General features: G+C 44.1%; 1 protein-coding gene across 1 annotated transcript; it reads right to left on the bottom strand.

The window, feature by feature from the left end:
• Positions 1-1,513: 1,513 nt before the first annotated feature.
• On the bottom strand, positions 1,514-3,584 carry LOC146171711 (uncharacterized). Its single transcript, XM_084586293.1, has 3 exons — positions 3,157-3,584; positions 1,935-1,997; positions 1,514-1,745 (listed from the first exon to the last, which is right to left on the bottom strand). Exons 1-3 carry the CDS (start codon positions 3,436-3,438, stop codon positions 1,662-1,664), a joined length of 429 nt encoding a protein of 142 aa, XP_084442419.1. The 5' UTR covers positions 3,439-3,584; the 3' UTR covers positions 1,514-1,661.
• Between the last annotated feature and the right edge of the window lie 16,041 nt (positions 3,585-19,625).

Here is a 19,625-nt window from a genome sequence, read left to right as displayed (position 1 = left end):
TTTGAAATTTTTCATGCTTTCATTTTCAGGTGCTGTATAAAGTGAACTGCCCTTAACAAAATGCAAACATTGTCAACTTGCTACACATACACAAATATTCTGAAAGTGGAGAACTGATATGACTAAAAAATTTGCACAGACAAGCTGTATTTTGTGGAGTTTCAAGAGCTCTGAAAATTTTGGAGGCATGTTAGCAGCACAAACAAAAGACACAATGCAGGACAGTAGATTAATACACTGTTCCATGAACCAACCCAACAGCTCATTATTTTTGAACGGCGGGTCTCCCATGTTAATCCAGTTAATATATGTGCTCAGAGCTTCTTTTTTTGGTGTGCCAGTGCACACCAAAGCTTTGCATCATCCACTAAACAAAATTAACTATTTGAACTCCAAAATAATCTCATCTCTACAGGAAGAGCTACATTTTAATTGCTTCCAGGAGGTTCCTCAAGCGATGATCGAGCTTGTGCATGGAAGCAGACATAACATTTGCACTAATTTGCATAGCTTACTTACTCGGGCAATAGAGCCATCACATGCAATATAATGCAAAGCTGTTCAGTACATAGCGAGACTGTAGCGCAAAGCAGACAGGACACACGAGAAGAACGAACAACACGAGCGCTAACTTCCAACAATCTTTATTTCAGACATGCAGCACATTTATACGCCAAAGATAGGAAATCACTTGTGCTGACAGTATCACCGCCGGAGAAAAGAGAGTTCTTTATCGCATAAACTAATAGACGGAGTGCTAACACAAGTCTCTCCGCAAGCATTTATCTTCTCAGCTTCAATTATCATTCGCGTGGTCATGTCAAAATTTCTTGCGAGCACAACTGTTTGTTCCAAGTACGGTTTGCAAGTTTTCGATTCACAAGAAAGAATATGATCAACAAGAGTACTACCCTTCCCATTCTTGACGTTACGTGCGTGTTCCATTAATCGCTGATTTAGGCACCGTCCTGTGTGTCCGATGTAGTGGCCACCGCATGATAAAGGTATCTTGTACACAACACCTTCAATGCAACTGACGTAAGGCTTCAGATGACGAGTCGTGCAAGCTCGTGCTCCGTTACTGTTTGATTTGCCAATCTTGCACAAGGAAGCGAGTTTTTTTGGAGCTGAAAATACGACAGTTGTGTTTGCCCTACGTCCAATTCTCTTTAGATTATGTGAAATTCTGTGCATATACGGCATAACAACAAAGCGTTTTCTTCCATCGGACAACGGAGGCTGTTGACACTGATTACTATTGAATTTTCTCAGAAGTTTCTCGGCGACAGATACCTGGACATCGGCAGGGTACCCAGCATTAGTCAACCTTGTGGATTGCTCTTTAAAACTTTCAGTTATCTTGTGGATACACGACTTTTTCAGAGAGTTCTGGAAACACAAGCTGACGATGGCTCTTTTTACGAGTTTTGAATGTGCGGAATGATACGGCAGTACAGGTTTATTACTGCGAGGCTGGTAGGCCCAGCAAATGCGGTTAGGGTGGAAGGTGAAGATGAGGTCTAAAAACCTGCTTTGCGCTACAGTCTCGCTATGTTCACGCACCAACAAGCCCAAAAAGCCACCCTTTTGTTCAGTACAGTTGAAAATTAAGCATGTACATATGTCAAAAGACTTGCGTCATCCACTGGACAAAAAACTATCTAAAATATTCTCACCTCTACAGGAAGATCTGTGGTGTTTGGATTACCTCCTGTAGGTGCCTGGAGCAATGGTTGAACACATAACTGCAAGAAAGCATAAAGACATAGCAACAGTTGTGCTAGTTTATATAGCTTCTAGCAATAGAGCCATCATATATGTCTGCAACATATTCCAAAGTTATATATGAAGCCTAAATATACACAAATATAAATATAAATATACATATAAAAGTATATATACATTGTTATTAATACCGTGATCACAGTGCTAACCTGTCCAGAGGAAACCTGTGTAGTGCTGAGGCCTTTCGGGCTTCCTGGCGATGGTTTGCCATGCTAGGAAAAGAAAGGAAATTTGTGCGTAATCAACATTGTGTTAATGGCAGTTTTATTATTCTGCACATGAATGAGAATGAAAGGAGCTAACAGTCTGCAAGTGCAAGGTAAACATAGGGGATATCTTTTTTTTTTTTATCTATATACCGCATGTTATTTTTCCTTCCACTTTGTATTTAATCATCTTTCTCCCTAAAATCGTTACAGGACTAATTCTGATCAATATCAACCACAAAAGTATTAAAAAAAAAAAACCTACATTTACCTTGGACTCGACTGTTGGCTCCTTTCATTAATTGTATCATAATGAGCCAATTTCCCCTTCAATTTTCCGCTTCATGAATGAGAAAGACATGCATATACATGTGTTAAAAGGCAAAGATCAAGATTGGACAGCGCACTGTAAAATAAGCATTTCTTTAGGTGAATGAGGGGGGGGGGGTGCAGTTGGTCTGTATTGTTACAAGTGTGCTGGTATTTTTTTTTTACAAGTCAGGTTTGGTTTATGGGGTTCAACGCCCCAAATTCGACTCAGACGAGGCGCCGCACAGCACTGAGTGACATCGCACAGCACATGTACAGGTGCGGACGTAAGTAAACGGAGCAGTTAGGCTTTTTCAGTCAAATTAAAATAATGCCTTCCGCACTGGAGATCAGGAAATATTTGTCCGTGAAAGGGCACTTGTGTCTACTACCTGTCCACACACATACCACGACTACCAATTTCAATATGCACCGAGTGAAAAATGATAGAAGAAAAAGCGTGCTCCGTTTACTTTTGTCCGCACCGGTACGCGGGCACCTTGCTTGCATGCGCTTCCGTCGAAAAGCGGCCGCTGTGCCTTGGGCACAGCAGTCGACCACCCTAACCCTATACTACGATTGTTGTGATCGCGTACACGTTATTGTATGTTAATTCATGGTTCCATGTGCGCAGCTCGCCTTATATTTATTTTTTTTTTCCTTATCCACGCGCCGCAGGGCGAGAGCTTCCTTTCATACATTTTCAGCGCATTAACTTGTTGTCCTCTCGCAAGAGCGGTTTGCGCGGAAGGAATCTGCGCCTGCAAAACTTGCGTTAGGCTTCATGCACTTCCATGCGAGACTCCGAGCCATGCTACGCGTGTTTCCACAATAACTCGCAACCCAGAAAACCTACCATTCCAGGGAGAAACTGCGTCGGCAAAGCGTCGGACTTTAGGCGTTGACGTCTCACGTTGAGGCCAGTTTGCTGCGCCAAACTGGGATTGTACTGGTATGCGTCAGCGGAAAAGTGGCGGCCACAAACTCTGAGCTCCTGGCGCTTGTCCGACGATGACAGCCCGACGCGTTGGAGCCAGCTTTCCCGCGTGACACCTTGCTTTGTAGGGACACGATGTCGCATTATAACACCTTTCCTGTCCTCGGCTTTGCAGCCAACTACACAGCAATTGTGGTCCATTGCAGACCAGAAAAAAAAGCAGCAGCAGTTGGGATCGCGAGATTTCAAGACTGACAATCGGACAACACGTGCTTTTGCGAGCAGACGGATCTCTCGACCGGAAGTGCTCCATTTCCATCAACATGCGCGCAGAATTCTTACCTTTCTTTAATATACAATAATAACTAACGAATAAACTACTTCTTTCAGGAAGAATAGTGCTAATTTTAAAATCTATAATTGCAAAACTTACACGTGACGTCATATGGCCATGGCCAATGATAACGCTAACCCCAATGACGTCGCATGGGCTGGGCGGCTGAAAACGCACGGTGGTGCGTCGCCCAAGTCGGCTGCGAGTGGCAATTTTCAAAAATTATTTGTAAATTATAGCTAACACGTAGAGCTTTTTGAATGTGATCTCGATGCTCACTAAGACCACCTCTAAACACATGTAGCATCAAAATACGACCGTAAATGGCGTTTCAGGGGCCCTTTAAATTCACCGATTTCAAAACCAAGGAAAGCATCCTGACATGTGGAAAGAAACTGAAGGACACCGACTACGCATTAGAGAAGACTTCGCTTCTGCCACAAGGATCGCGCGATCAAAATTATTGCGGTTTATCCAACCACAGAAATGTCCGTTCAAACTTCGATTCGACAAGCTACACGTTGGCGACAAATGCTACGTATATAACCCTGTTACTAGCACTGTCGTCGAAAGCGCTCAAAACGCACCCACAAGCATGCGAGCCAACGGTACCCCTTCACAAAGCAAAAAATGACGCTCCGCTCAGCATCCCATAGTTTCTTCGCGTCACCGGCCTCAATCGTGCACAAATCTTAACATCGGGTTCACTAATATTCGAAGTATCATTCCCAAACGGGACCAGCTTCTCAGCTTCATCGAAGATATCGACGCTGACATCATACTGTTAACCGAGACATGGCTAAACGATAACATTAGAGACAACGAAGTCCTTTCCTGTAACACAGATTACACTTTATACCGACGCGATAGGCAACATCGGAGGGGAGGAGGAATTCTCGTGGCAGTTAAAAACTGCCTGCCATCCTCACTCATACGTCATGATGATAACATAGAACTTACATGGGTACGCGTAGGCACCACGCCTCCCAAGGCGATATTTGGCGTATGTTATCGGCCACCGGAGAAATGCCCGTACTTCACTGAGTTCTTACACCAAGCGCTAACCAACATTGAAACAACATTTCCCCGCATACCCATTTTTTTATTCAGTGACTTCAATTACCCTAATATCAATTGGTCTCTCCTGTCTGTCTCAAAAGGTGCTACAGCCGAATCCAGGCAATTCATCGAACTAGTGCTGGACCATTACCTTCAACAATTGATATCATGGCCCACTAGAGGTGAAAATACACTAGACCTCCTGCTCACATCAACCTCCGATAATGTATCAACTATAGATCTGCTACCCGGGATCAGTGATCATAGCCTTCTTCACATAATCATATCATTATCAATAGAAAAAAGATCACCATCATGGAAACTAATCACAGATTATAAAAGAGCGAACTTCGAAATTATCAAAAGCAATCTTGAAGAATTTTTCATTACTTTCGAAAAATCTTATTTATCCCGCACGGTTAATGCTAACTGGGAGTTGTATAAAAACACATTGGTAAACTTGAAAAATCAATACATTCCTGCTATTCTTGTAAAATCTGACAATACCAATCCCTGGTTTAATAAACGCCTCAAATCCCTTCTGAACCGTAAAAAACGTCTTTATAGGACAGCAAAGGAAAGTAACAATCTTGAAAAATGGGACCGATACCACTTATGTGTCAAACAATACCTAAATGAACTTGCAGATGCTAAGAAGAAATTCCAAACCTCTGACTTGCTTTCCATTCTTCGTTCCAACCCAAACAAATTCTGGCGTCTTCTATCGAATAAATCCCGGCCCAACCAAATTGAACTGGCAGACTCCAGCGGTGACCCTATTGGACCCGAGAGTAGTGCTTCCGTATTAAATGACTATTTCACTTCTATTTTCACTCCAACCAACATTACTTCTGTCAATCACACGCCCGTCATTGATTCACAACCGATGAAAGAAATAGAAATAAATGCGGAGGGCATATCACACCATATTAGTTCACTTCCGCTTTCAACATCAGGTGGCTGCGACGAAATCAACAGCAAATTGCTCAAAAACACGGCATCACTCTCGAGCAGCATACTACACAAAAATTTTTCACAATCCCTCGACACTGGTGACGTGCCGGATGACTGGAAAAAAGCGCGCATAATACCAATTTTCAAATCGGGTGACCGCTCAAGCCCATTTAACTATCGTCCAATATCCCTTACTAGTGTCCCTTCAAAGCTGCTTGAACATATCATAGCATCTAACCTCATGGCACACCTTGAGTCAATTAATTACTTTTATCCTCAGCAGCACGGTTTTCGAAAGCTACTTTCATGTGAGACACAACTAGCCGAACTTACTCACGATTTATTAGAGTACATGGACGACCATTATCAGATTGATTCCATCTTTTTAGATTTCTCGAAGGCGTTTGACCGTGTCTTCCATAATCATTTATTGCTTAAACTATCCAGCATCGGAGTATCACAAAAATTGCTATCGTGGGTAGCACACTTCTTAAAAGGGCGCGTACAATTTACATTTGCTAACAATTCTAACTCTTCTCTCTCTAGCGTAACATCAGGTGTTCCTCAGGGTGCCGGCCTGTCTCCTTTATTGTTCCTAATATACATCAATGACCTGCCTTCTAACATCAAATCTAAACTGAGATTATTCGCTGACGACTGCGTCGTATACCGCACCATAATCAACCAAGATGACCCATGCGCGCTCCGACATGACCTGAACGTTATCACACTTTGGTGCGACACCTGGCTCATGCCTTTAAATACCGACAAATGCAAGGTCATGACATTTTCCCGCCTCTATACCCCGACTAATTTTACGTACTATCTGAATTCTTCCCCGGTTACCCACGCAACATCATATAAATATCTTGGTCTGCACATGACACCATCGCTATCTTGGACAAAACATATCGAAACTATCTGTTCAGAGGCTTCTCGCACCCTGGGCTACATGCGACGTAATTTAAGCGATTCATCGCCAGAAGTTAAAAAACTGGCTTAATTAACTTTCATCAGACCAAAACTTGAATACGCGTCAGCTATTTGGAATCCGCCACAATCTTACCACGCCGCTAGCATTGAAGCCATTCAATATCGCGCTGCACGGTTCATCACATCGGCATATTCTAAACGATGTAGCGTCACTTCATTAAAGAAATACCTCGAGCTACCGTCCCTCGCATCAAGCCGCCTCATATCTCGTTTGTGCCTTCTTCATGCATTCTATCATCACCCACGGTCTACACACGAGCTTCTAACTACACCTCCAAGAAGATCTTCCCGTCTAAACCACAGCCAGTCTTTAACACGCATTCCAACCCGCACCCTAGCAATGAATAGCTCGTTCTTCCCCCACGCAATAGTCCAATGGAATTCCCTGCCTGAAAATATAGTCACCTGCACAGATAGAACACAGTTCCGCGATAAACTGAACAATCATATAAGCTAATAAGCGATTCCAGCTGAACGAACGACACTCTGCCTTATTTTCAGCCTTTTATATTTTCCTAATGTTTTCCCATGCTTGTTCTGTTTTTCTTGTACTTGTATTTGTTTGCTCTGTAATTTGCTTTATCTTTTTTTTTACATCGTTCATGACATGTTCCCCTGCTTGTTCTTTTCTTGTACTTGCATTTGTTTGCGTTGTATTTTGCTTTATCTTTTTTGTAACGTTCATAATATGTTAAAATTTGTAGCCTGCCCCCCCTTATGTAATGCCTTCGGGCCCTTAAGGTGGAATAAATGAAATGAAATGAAACCTCATCTGTCTCCTCAGGAACCTGTATGAAGGGCAAGAGGCCACAGTCAGAACTGGGCATGGTCTTACTGATTGGTTTCCGATTGAGAAAGGAGTGAGGCAAGACTGCATACTGTCGCCCTGCCCATTTAACCTATATGCAGAGTGCATCATGAGGAAGGCCGGTCTGGACGAGTCTTCAGCTGGAGTGAAGATTGCTGGAAAACGTATCAACAACCTTAGAAATGCGGATGATACCCCTTTAATGGCAGAAAGTGAAGTGGAACTCAAGAGACTTCTGATGCGCGTACAAGAAGAGAGTGAGAAGTTTGGGCTTAAACTCAACTTATTTAAACTGGCTTATTTAACTTTCATCAGACCAAAACTTGAATACGCGTCAGCTATTTGGAATCCGTCACAAGCTTACCACGCCGCTAGCATTGAAGCCATTCAAAATCGCGCTGCAGGGTTCATCACATCGACATATTCTAAACGATGCAGCGTCACTTCATTAAAGAAATACCTCGATCTACCGTCCCTCGCATCACGCCGCCATGCGCGCTCCGACATGATGACACATGCGCGCTCCGACATGACCTGAACGTTATCACACTTTGGTGCGACACCTGGCTCATGCCTTTAAATACCGACAAATGCAAGGTCATGACATTTTCCCGCCTCTATACCCCGACTAATGGTGATGAATCGCTTAAATTACGTCGCATGTAGCCCAGGGTGCGCGAAGCCTCGGAACAGATAGTTTCGATATGTTTTGTCCAAGATAGCGATGGTGTCATGTGCAGACCAAGATATTTATATGATGTTGCGTGGGTAACCGGGGAAGAATTCAGATAGTACGTAAAATTAGTCGGGGTATAGAGGCGGGAAAATGTCATGACTGACGAAGATCATGGCGTCTTGCCCTATCAAGTCCTGGAGCATCAATGGACAAGAAGTGGAAGCTGTGACAGATTTTCTCTTCTTGGGCTCCAAGATTACCTCGGAAGGAGACTGCAGCCATGAAATTAGGAGACGCCTGCTTCTGGGAAAGAGAGCAATGGTTAGCCTTGACCGCCTAGTAAAGAGCAGAGACATTAGTCTGCCAACCAAGATCCGTATAACTCGGGCTATGGTCTTTCCAGTTGTGATGTATGGATGCGAGGTTGGACTGTGAAAAAGGCTGACCGCCGAAGAATTGACGCGTTTGAATTGTGGTGCTGGCGAAGACTCTTGAGAGTTCCTTGGACTGCCAGATGATCAAATCAGTCGATATTGTCGACCATAAACCCTGACTGCTCATTGGAGGGTCAAATTCTAAAGTTAAAGCTCAGATACTTTGGTCATCTGATGAGAAGAAAGGAGTTGCTGGAGAAAGATTTGATGTTGGGAAAGGTGGAGAGTCGCCGGAGAAGGGGTAGGCAGCGAACGCGATGGTTAGATGGCATCCTCGAGGCACTGCAGATGAAGTTATGTGATGTTAGGTACATAGTGAGAGACCGGAAAGCATGGCGTAACATGGTCCATAGGGTCACGAAGAGTCGGACACGACTGAACGACTGAACTGAACTGATGTATGGACCAGATTAACGTGCCTGCACAATAGATGCTAGCCCCAAACATATCCACCTATGCTGTGGCTCTTGGTTGATGGAATAATAATAATAATAATAATAATAATAATAATAATAATAATAATAATAATAATAATAATAATAATAATAATAATAATAATAATAATAATAATAATAATAATAATAATAATAATCAATCTTTATTTAATGTGCACAGGAACAACCATGTGGCCTTCGTGCTTTCCACACAAAAAAAATGACAATGCACACACAAGTCTTACACACACAAATAGAACACAAAAGAAGAAACTAATAACACGTGAAATGAAACTGAGACGTGTCACGGATAGAAACAAATCAATGAGTACCATGTCTTATATACACAGTCAGAGAATTGTAGAGCACATCACGCAGAAAAAAATAACAATAGATAGAGAAAAAAGAACAAATAACTGACATTGATTATAGTAAATAGAAATATACATAAAATAAACAACCATTCTAGGCACAACAAGTGCGTGGTACTTAAAATACAGGCTAGAAATACAGGGAAATACAATAATAATATAGAATTGAACGCGGGATAGTAAGATTCGAAAATAAAGTTTAAAGTTAAAATAGAAATAAGACCCGCAGGGGGCACCTGTTAAAGCAGGTGTTTGCGTGTACTGTGCGACACCATGGATCCCGAGCACCCCACGCTTAGCCGTGCGTGGCATCGCCGTGTCTGGGGAAAAGGGGATCCTGGTGGTTGAGCCAATGCCGAGTGTTTGGACCTTTAAGGCCCCTCGACGGAGGCAACACACCACTTTGGCCCACGCTTCCCACAGACGGCACCTCCGGACTGATCCACACGGGGGAAATCGGCAGTCGCCTATTCCTGTCCTCCCCTCCATCTTTTCACTTTCCTATCCCCTCTCTTATAACTGTCCTGTCTTCTCTTACCTTCCTCGTTTCTTCCTACTTCCAGTCGGCGAGGGTTAACCTTGTGTGGCTAACCACCCTGAGTTACGCCATATTGGGTTATAGTTATGGTGTACAGCTGGCGTGGGCTGGACTTGATTGCCAATTCCTGTCCCGTCCCCTCGTTGGGCTCCACGGTGGGTGGCTGGCACCGCAGCCGAACAATATACATTTTTATGGCTTCCTCTTCTTCAACTGATCGGCCTCCTTCGAAACGAGGGCGCACCGACCAAACTGCCCAGTTCTTTTTTAAAACAAAGAGCACCTTCCCACACTTTCATGTAGTTCATAGTGAGCACTCAGAAAAGACAGCAAGACAAGCCTCACCATTCATTGTTGCAAAGACACTGACCGAAGCTATAGGCAAGGGTTACAAGATCAAGAAGCTTGCAAATGGAGACCTGCTGTTGGAACTTTTATATCATCATCAGTATGAGAAACTCGCAGGAGTCAGCGCTTGTGGTGACATTCCTGTTGTGATTAGCCCACATCGTTCTTTGAATACTGTTCGCGGTGTTCTTTCTGACCAAGATTTAAAGTACATGACAGAGGAGGAACTGCTGGAAGGGCTGAAAGAGCAACACGTGACAAATGTATACCGAATAAAAATAAGACGTGACAACAAAGAAATCGAGACTAAACACTTTGTCCTTACCTTTGCACTGAGCGTACTCCCCTAGTCTGTGGAGGTGGGGTACACAAAACTCAACCTGAGACCATACATTCCGAACCCACGACGTTGCTTTAACTGCCAGAAGTACGGTCACGGTGCTCAGAGCTGCCGAGGCCGACTCACTTGTGCAAAGTGTGCTGCACATGAGCACCAAACCGATGACTGCCAAACTCAACCCCATCTCTGTGCAAACTGTCAGGGCAACCATCCTGCTTATTCGCGTAGCTGTCCGGTGTGGAAGACTGAAAAGGACATAATCACTCTAAAGGTAACAGAAAACATCACGTTCACCGAAGCACGCAAACGATATTCAATCCAACACCCTTCCTATTACTCTGTGGCGCAGCAGGGCGCGGCACCACAGGAGTCTTCAGCACCTACCCAGGCCACGAAAAATGAGTCTGGGGTGGTGCCATCCGCGCCCCTGGTGGAAGTAGCTGGTGCTACTCCACTACCCCCAAAACAGGCTGCGCTGACCCCGAGGTCAGCGGGCCCGAAGGCCTTGTCCCAAGGGGCAAGGTCAAAAACAAGTGTATCCGTGCCTTCTGCACGAAGGTCCAGCACATCTGAAGATGTGATGGACACATCGCCCCCCTCGCCTCCGCAGCAGCGGCGGCAAAGCTCTCTCGAGCTTAAAAGAAGGGACAAAGTCCCAATAACGGGTCCAAAAGACCCAACAACATAGATTTTCAACCCTATCCCCAACTAATCCACCACCATGGCATTTCTAGTTCACTGGAACTGTCGCGGCCTTTTACACAACTACACTGATATAACTGACATTTTAAATTCATTTTCTCCAGTTGCGTTGTGTCTCCAGGAGACCAACCTCGGACCACAGAACAAAAATTTCCTTAAAAAATATCAAGTCTTCCGTTGTGACCGACAGAATTCAAGCAGGCTCTCCGGAGGCACTGCTATTGTGGTCCAAGGTGGCGTTGCGACACGAGGAATCAACCTTAAAACCTCAATTGAAGCTGTTGCAGTCACCGTGGTGCATTTTAAAACAATAACAATATCTTCTTTATACATCGAACCTCATTTCACTATCACACTTAATGATTTACAAGCAATTTTAATGCAACTACCGGAGCCATATATCTTAGTAGGGGATTTTAATGCTCATTCATCCTTTTGGGGAAGCGAAAAAACGGACGCCAGAGGTCGGATTTTAGAAGATTTTATTCTCAACAACAATGTTTGCCTCCTGAACACTGTCAAACACACTTACTGTTCTTCAAGCTCTGGAAAAATGAGTTGCATTGATTTGTCTTTTTGTTCACCAAGTCTTTTCACTGATTTTAGATGGAATATTATTGACAACCCTTATGGAAGCGATCATCTTCCCATCATTATCAGTCTAACATCGTCACCATTAATCACCTTTACTAAACCACGGCGTTGGAAACTGTACCTAGCCGACTGGGCACTCTTCCAAAAACATGCTGCTTTAGAAAAACTCTTTTCGGACAGCCTCGATGTCAACGAGCAAAATAAAAAGTTCACAGAATGTATCATTGCCGCTGCTCATTTAGCCATCCCCCAGACTTCGGGAATTGTACGAAGGAATGGAAAGACATGGTATACAAAGGAATGTAGAGAGGCCAAAAAGAAGCAGAACAAAGCCTGGGGAATTTTTCGTCGATACCCTACACAGGAAAATCTAATTAAATATAAAAAGGCAAGGGCTAAGGCTCGAAATATTCGACGTGATGCTGAAAAAAGATCTTGGCAAGGTTATGTGTCTTCAATAAACAGTTCCGTCACAGCAAAGAAAATGTGGGAGCAAGTTCGCAAACTCGTTGGCAAATTCTCTCCTTTTGCAGTTCCTTTCCTTACACCCCCTGATGCACAAACAAGTATACTCGAGCAGGCTGACCTATTGGGAGAACACTTCTCTCATGTTTCTAGTTCCCTACATTACACAGACTCCTTCTTAAAGTATAAAAACACAGCAGAAAAACAGAGACTTCCTACGAATGGTTATACCAACGAGCCCTACAATAACTTAATTACAGTTCAGGAACTCCATAGAGTAATAACTAATGGCAAGAAAACTGCACCAGGCCCCGATGAAATACACTATGAAATGCTAGCCCATCTGTCCGAACCTGCAGTAGAAGCACTCCTGAAATTTTTTAACATAATCTGGGTGTCAGGCAAAATGCCTGATGCTTGGAAGAAGGCTGTCATTGTACCATTCCTGAAGCCTGGAAAACTGCCAAACTCTCCTACTAGTTACAGGCCAATAGCCCTAACTAGCTGCCTTGCCAAATCATTCGAAAGCATAGTCAATACCAGGTTAATGTTCATTCTTGAAGCTCGTGAACTCCTTGACACCCACCAGTGCGGTTTCAGAAGAGCTTGTTCAACACTGGATCATCTAGTTCGGCTTGAAAACACAGTCCGAGAAGCCTTCATACATAAACAGCACTGTCTCGCAGTTTTCTTTGATATGGAAAAAGCATACGACACCACCTGGCGATATGGGATACTTCGCGATCTGGCAGATCTTGGAATCCGCGGCAGAATGTTGAACTGCATAAAAGATTTTTTGTCCGACCGCTCGTTCCAAGTACGCCTCGGTTCTACACTCTCGAGGAACTTTACACAAGAGAACGGAGTACCGCAAGGATGCATATTAAGTACTACACTTTTCATCGTAAAAACGAATTCTATAGCCAAAGTAATCCCACAGTCTGTTATGTACTCTCTTTATGTTGATGACCTCCAAATCGCATGCACATCATTCAGCCTGTCGACGTGTGAACGACAGATGCAACTAGCATTAAAGAAACTGAGTAATTGGGCAGATAAAAATGAATTTAGGTTCTCGCCTCAGAAAACAGTTGCAGTTCTTTTCTCTCTGAGGAGAGGCCTACAGCTCAATCCCACCCTGCACCTAAATGAAACCATACTCCTGATAAAGCAAGAACATAAATTTTTAGGACTAACGTTTGACAAGAAGCTCACATTCCTCCCACACATAAACAGCCTGAAAGTCAAAGCCTCTCGAGCTCTCAACATCCTTAAAGTACATCCAAGGAGACACTGGGGCTCTGATAGGACATGTCTTCTCCATATCTATCGCTCAGTGGTACGCTCCTGTTTAGATTACGGGTGCGTGGTCTATGGGTCAGCAAGACCGTCATACCTTAAACGGCTGGACCCAGTACATAACCTGGGTCTGCGTCTTTCAACTGGTGCATACAGGACATCGCCGGTGGCAAGTCTGTATGTAGAAGCAAACGAACCGCCACTAAAATAGAGGAGGACCATGCTTACACTTTCATACGTCCTTAAAATTCGCTCGTTACCAAAACATATTTGTTACTCCATACTTACAAACTGCCCCTCAAGAACACTGTACATCAATAAACCTCGATCCATCAGACCTCTCATACTCCGTTTTGAAGAGCAGTGCCGGGAACTCAACTTGCTGGATGCACTTCCTGATATTGCACGGAGACCTGACCCACTGCCACCTTGGTACAACTTCACTGCTGTGTGTGACTTCACATTAACTCAATTTCGCAAATCACAAACACCGCATGAACACATTATACAAGAGTTCTTGGCATTAAATGAGAAATACAGTGATCACAAGGCATTTTATACAGATGGTTCTAAGACAATATTTCATGTAGGCAGTGCAGTAATAGAAGACAAACAGGAAAAAACAGTAAGGTTGCCACAGTGTGCCTCAATATTTACTGCCGAATGCTACGCCTTATCCCTAGCTATAGATGAAATAGTCAACAAAAACATCAAAAACAGTATCATCTATACAGACTCTCTGAGCGTACTCGCATCACTACATCAAAAAAATGCTACAGAACCTTTAATAGGGGACATAGTCCATTATGTAGTGATAGCAAAAACACAAGGACTTAATATCAAATTTTGCTGGGTGCCAAGCCACGTAGGAATCAGCGGTAATGAGAGGGCTGATGCATGTGCCGCGGCCGCCTCCATTGCTCAAGTACAGAAGGTGAAAATTCCACATAATGATGCCATAAAATTTATACAAAGAACACTGAGACAAAAGTGGCAGGCTGCATGGGATAACGAAGTTAATAACAAGCTACACCTAGTAAAACCAGTTATAAAAGAATGGAAATCATGCAGCCATCAAGAACGCTTCATGGAGGTTACAGTATGCCGTCTGCGTATCGGGCACACACATCTCACACATAATTTTTTACTAATGAAACAAGATAAGCCTACGTGTGGAGAATGCGGAGAAGTACTCACAGTCAACCACATCCTGATTACATGCCCAAAACTAGAGACACTACGGAGAAAGCATTTCACTATTTTTTTATGATCGTGCCATCCCTTTCCATCCCAAATTACTTTTAGGAGAAAGAGCAATAATAAACTTAACATGTGTTCTTAGTTTTTTAAAAGAAGCAGACGTTCTGAATAAACTGTAAACTTTAACGAACCTTCTTCCCTTTTCAAATAAGAACAGATTTTAACCTTGCTCTTGGCGCATGATAGCCTCAGTTGCTTATGCGCAATAAAACCCCAATACAATACAATACAATACAATACAATACAATATAAATAAGAAACGGATAAAAAGCAGTACAAGATACATTAAACAGCACTGAACAGGAGAAAAAGCAAAACGTGAAGTAAATTAAATTAAATACAATACTTAGGCTAGAAAGTAGAAGTTATATGTGATAAATACAGTTTAGAGTACAAAGCTACGAACGTCCAATATAAATGAAGAGAGCGAGTTTTGGAAGATGTTAAGGTAAAGAGAAAAAGTTAAACATCTGCATTCTGTCAAGAGGGGAATGGGAATGAGGAAACGGAGAAACTTGAAACGGTCTGAATTCCTTCATGCACTTTCGCGGAACGCGCAGTAGGATGTACTCTAAGAGCTGAGGCCACACAATGTGGCCATGAAGGAGATTGTATAGAAAAATTATATCTACTCTGATACGACGGCAGTTAAGAGAAGGAAGATTCAGTAGGGTACTCTTGGTGGAGCGAGAGGAGGAAGTTGAGCAAGGAAAGTGATATCGAATAATAATAATAATAATAATAATAATAATAATAATAATAATAATAATAATAATAATAATAATAATAATAATAATAATAATAATAATAATAATAATAATAATAATAATAATAATAATAAAATTTATTTTTTCCTCCTTCCAGTACAAATGCAGGCCTGCCAAAACCTCCGGAAGCTTGAATTGCAGTGCCCGGCAGTAGACAGCATATAAGCCATGCACCGAGCAGACATGTTAAAAAAACAACACAGAAAAAGCAACAAAAAATATGAGAGAAGAAAATGGATTCGCCGCAGCCTTTGCTCACGTTCAACTAAGAAATTATGGGGAACGCGTAAGCTCCACACTTAGGGTATGACACGATAGCCTAGGCTACCATGCAGCCCACATATAAAGGCGCGCTCTACCAAGGCGTATGAATGTGCCTGCACGTGAATGCAAGGGTCTTGGAGGGCTGATTTTGATATCACCGTCTCTTGTGAAAGGAGCGCCACGAGTTGGCAGCTCCTGTTAAACGTAATGTCTGGTAACATTATCCAGTTAGTGCTCAGTCATGTCAGCTGCCAGCTACAGCCTGAAAGCGCCGCGTTCGTGAGTCTTGGCTCACAACGTCAACGCCGGCGGACAGCCGCTGGATTTTCGGTGAACGGGGCATTAACGCTCACGCGTTCCTGTCCACTGCTGTGTAGCAGATTTAATGTAATATGGAGTGCTACATAAGAAGTAAAGACAATCGATGTGATATAAAGGGAAAAAGTAGGCGTCAGCATTACTATTTCCGTCAAGTGCAAGTAGTTCCTGCCCGTCACAGGTTTAGCCCAAGTAAGAGAGTAGCGTGATCCAGTTCGTCTGTCACAGTGCTACACACCACCGAACGCTTCGATCGTTCTCCCGATCCTTAACCTGCTGAAGAATACCAATCATCATCCTGTTTCCCTTGACATTAGCTGTCTACATTATTTTGCTATTGCCGCAGGTCACTACATAACATTTAAGTGGATACCAGTTCAATGTGGCATCAAAACCAATGAAAAAACAGATGGAGCGGCTCGTAAACGCCACCAACATCCAAGATACATTCGGACCTTCTTCATGAAATTTGATGCATCCCAACAGGCTAAAAAAATAAACAAAGTATCGACTTTGGAACTTGCCGACACATCACTGCCAATTTCTTTACTCAATTGACCTACATCTAAGATCAAGACTCCCTCCGAAATTTCCTCGCCAACTAAAAACTCTTTACCACCGACTTCGCCTGAACTGTGCATATACAAATGGCTTGTTCTACCATTCCGGTGAAATAAACAGTCCGTATTTTGACAACTGTGGCTCGATTGAAACTGTGGAACATATCCTACTTGAGTGCTCTGTGTACGCTGACGAGCGTGCGTACTATGAACATAGCATGCATGGAGAAACTCTCCCCAGTGCCTTTAACAATGAACAGTGTTTTGGGCCCCTTAGCCTGCCCTAGGCAACATAGACTCGCAATGAACTTTTATTTACGTATTGCAAAGACATTGGACGGCTTGACAAAGTCTAAATTCACCTTGCACGTTTCCTTCAGGCATTTTTCAAGCTGTGAACTGCATAAGCACATTTGTCGGATCATGCATTTCAGCATTTCATTTTATATCATTGCTCCACGAAGCACCTTAAACGTATTTAACGGCAGCATTTTATCTCCCTCTTCAATTCTCTTATTTTCCTCACCATTCTTTTTCAATCTTTTCCTCCCGAATTCCCCTTCCTACACCGAGGAGCATGGCAGCGAAATGTAAACGCCGGCTAAATTCTCTGTTTTTCATTAAAGGGTCTCTCTCTTTCTATCTCTCCCGATCCAATCCAGCAATCAGAATGAGACGCTCCGTAACGCCCCTTCATTCTTCTCTGTGCCGCAACCCCGTCGCCTTCCACCTTTTCCATAACGAGGCTTTAGACGGAAAGAGAGACGGATGGATGGATGGATGGATGGATGGATGGATGGATGGATGGATGGATGGATGGATGGATGGATGGATGGATGGATGGACGGACGGACGGACGGACGGACGGACGGACGGACGGACGGACGGACGGACGGACGGACGGACGGACGGACGGACGGACGGACGGACGGACGGATGGATGGATGGATGGACGGACGGACGGACGGACGGACGGACGGACGGACGGACGGACGGATGGACGGATGGATGGACGGAGGGATGGACGGATGGATGGATGGATGGATGGATGGATCCAGAAAGGATGGATGGATGGATGAATGAAAGGTTTTTCCAGGATGGTTATTTTAAAATGCTATGCAATAAATAGCTTCCGTAATGAATGCCACGAAGTGCTTTAAATATTCTATCGATAAAATTTCTTTTTTTTATCTCTGCGAATAAGATAGCAGTAAGTAAGTTCAGGCTAACAGGGGCAGCGAGAAAGTGGCCTAAACGAAAACATGACACGGGCTAAGCACGGAGATACGGCAAATGCCTTTGTCCTAGAGAAGCCTTAGTTACGCTGACGAAGATGACGAAGTAACGCATGCAGCACCCCGGAAGAAAACCGAGACCAGAGCAGTTCAGTTCAGTTCAGTCGTTCAGTCGTGTCCGACTCTTCGTGACCCTATGGACTATGTCACGCCACGCTTTCCGGTCTCTCACTATCTTCCTAACATCACATAACATCTATGGACTATGTCACGCCACGCTGTCCGGTCTCTCACTATCTTCCTAACATCACATAACATCATCTGCAGTGCCTCGAGGATGCCATCTAACCATCGCTTTCGCTGCCTACCCCTTTTCCGGCGACCCTCAACCTTTCCCAACATCAAATCTTTCTCCAGCGACTCCTCTCTTCTCATCAGATGACCAAAGTAGCTGAGCTTCAACTTTAGAATTTGACCCTCCAATGAGCAGTCAGGGTTTATGGTCGACAATATCGACTGATTTGATCTTCTGGCAGTCCAAGGAACTCTCAAGAGTCTTCGCCAGCACCACAATTCAAACGCGTCAATTCTTCGGCGGTCAGCCTTTTTCACAGTCCAACTCTCGCATCCATACATCACAACTGGAAAGACCATAGCACGAGTTATACGGATCTTGGTTGGCAGACTAATGTCTCTGCTCTTTACTAGGCGGTCAAGGCTAACCATTGCTCTCTTTCCCAGAAGCAGGCGTCTCCTAATTTCATGGCTGCAGTCTCCTTCCGAGGTAATCTTGGAGCCCAAGAAGAGAAAATCTGTCACAGCTTCCACTTCTTTTTCATTGATGCTCCAGGACTTAACTTGGGAGAAGTTAAGTCCTGGAGACTTAACTTGTTTTTTTTAGGACTGCTGCAGCTGAGGCTCTAAGGGAGCACTCCAGGTGAGGCTCAAAGGAAGTATACCTTTGCATGACAAACAGAACCACCTTTGCAGGCTGCGAGGTTCGAAACTGGGTTTGGGCCCACTGCGGAGGAGGGGCGCGCAGCGGGGTTTACGGAGCTTGTCCCAAACGCACACCCCTGGAAAAGCCGAGCGCCAGGCCGGGGGACGCTTGTGCCCATTTTACCGGTGGGTGTCCGGCGGTGGGTTTCGAACTAACCACCTCCCGCAGCCGAGACAGTGGCCTAGTGGATGGTTTTATTTTTAGTTTTTTTTTTTAGGACTGCTGCAGCTGAGGCTCTAAGGGAGTACTTCAGGTGAGGCTCAAAGGAAGTATACCTTTGCAAGACAAACAGAACCACCTTTGCAGGCTGCGAGGTTCGAAACTGGGTTTGGGCCCACTGCGGAGGAGGGTCGCGCAGCGGGGTTTACGGTGCTTCTCCCAAACGCACACCCCTGGAAAAGCCGAGTGCCAGGCCGGGGGACGCTTGTACCCATTTTTACCGGTGGGTGTCCGCGGTGGGTTTCGAACTAACCACCTCCCGCAGCCGAGATGGCGGTAATGTGCAATAATTGCCTGAGAGACGTCTGAGAGGAGCTTGATAGTGCATGCGCAGGCTGTTTTGAATAGAGGTGAAATAAAACTGCTGACCCTCCACAGCCTGGCGTAGGCCCTCATATACGTTCCGGTTTTACCCG

Source organism: Amblyomma maculatum, unplaced genomic scaffold (assembly GCF_055883805.1).
Source record: "Amblyomma maculatum isolate TAMU_Amacu unplaced genomic scaffold, ASM5588380v1 scaffold_18, whole genome shotgun sequence".
In the NCBI taxonomy this organism is placed as follows: Eukaryota; Metazoa; Arthropoda; class Arachnida; order Ixodida; family Ixodidae; genus Amblyomma; species Amblyomma maculatum.
Note: the sequence above shows the minus strand (reverse complement) of the source record. Positions and strands in the feature narration are given on the sequence as shown.

Excerpts from the sequence above, each read along its gene's own strand:
- LOC146171711 (XM_084586293.1), bottom strand. The coding sequence starts at position 3,438 with ATGGACCACAATTGCTGTGTAGTTGGCTGCAAAGCCGAGGACAGGAAA. Across the intron at positions 1,998-3,156 it reads CGCAGTTTCTCCCTGGAATG|CATGGCAAACCATCGCCAGG; the intron begins GTAGGTTTTCTG and ends TTCTTTTCCTAG. Across the intron at positions 1,746-1,934 it reads CACAGGTTTCCTCTGGACAG|TTATGTGTTCAACCATTGCT; the intron begins GTTAGCACTGTG and ends GCTTTCTTGCAG.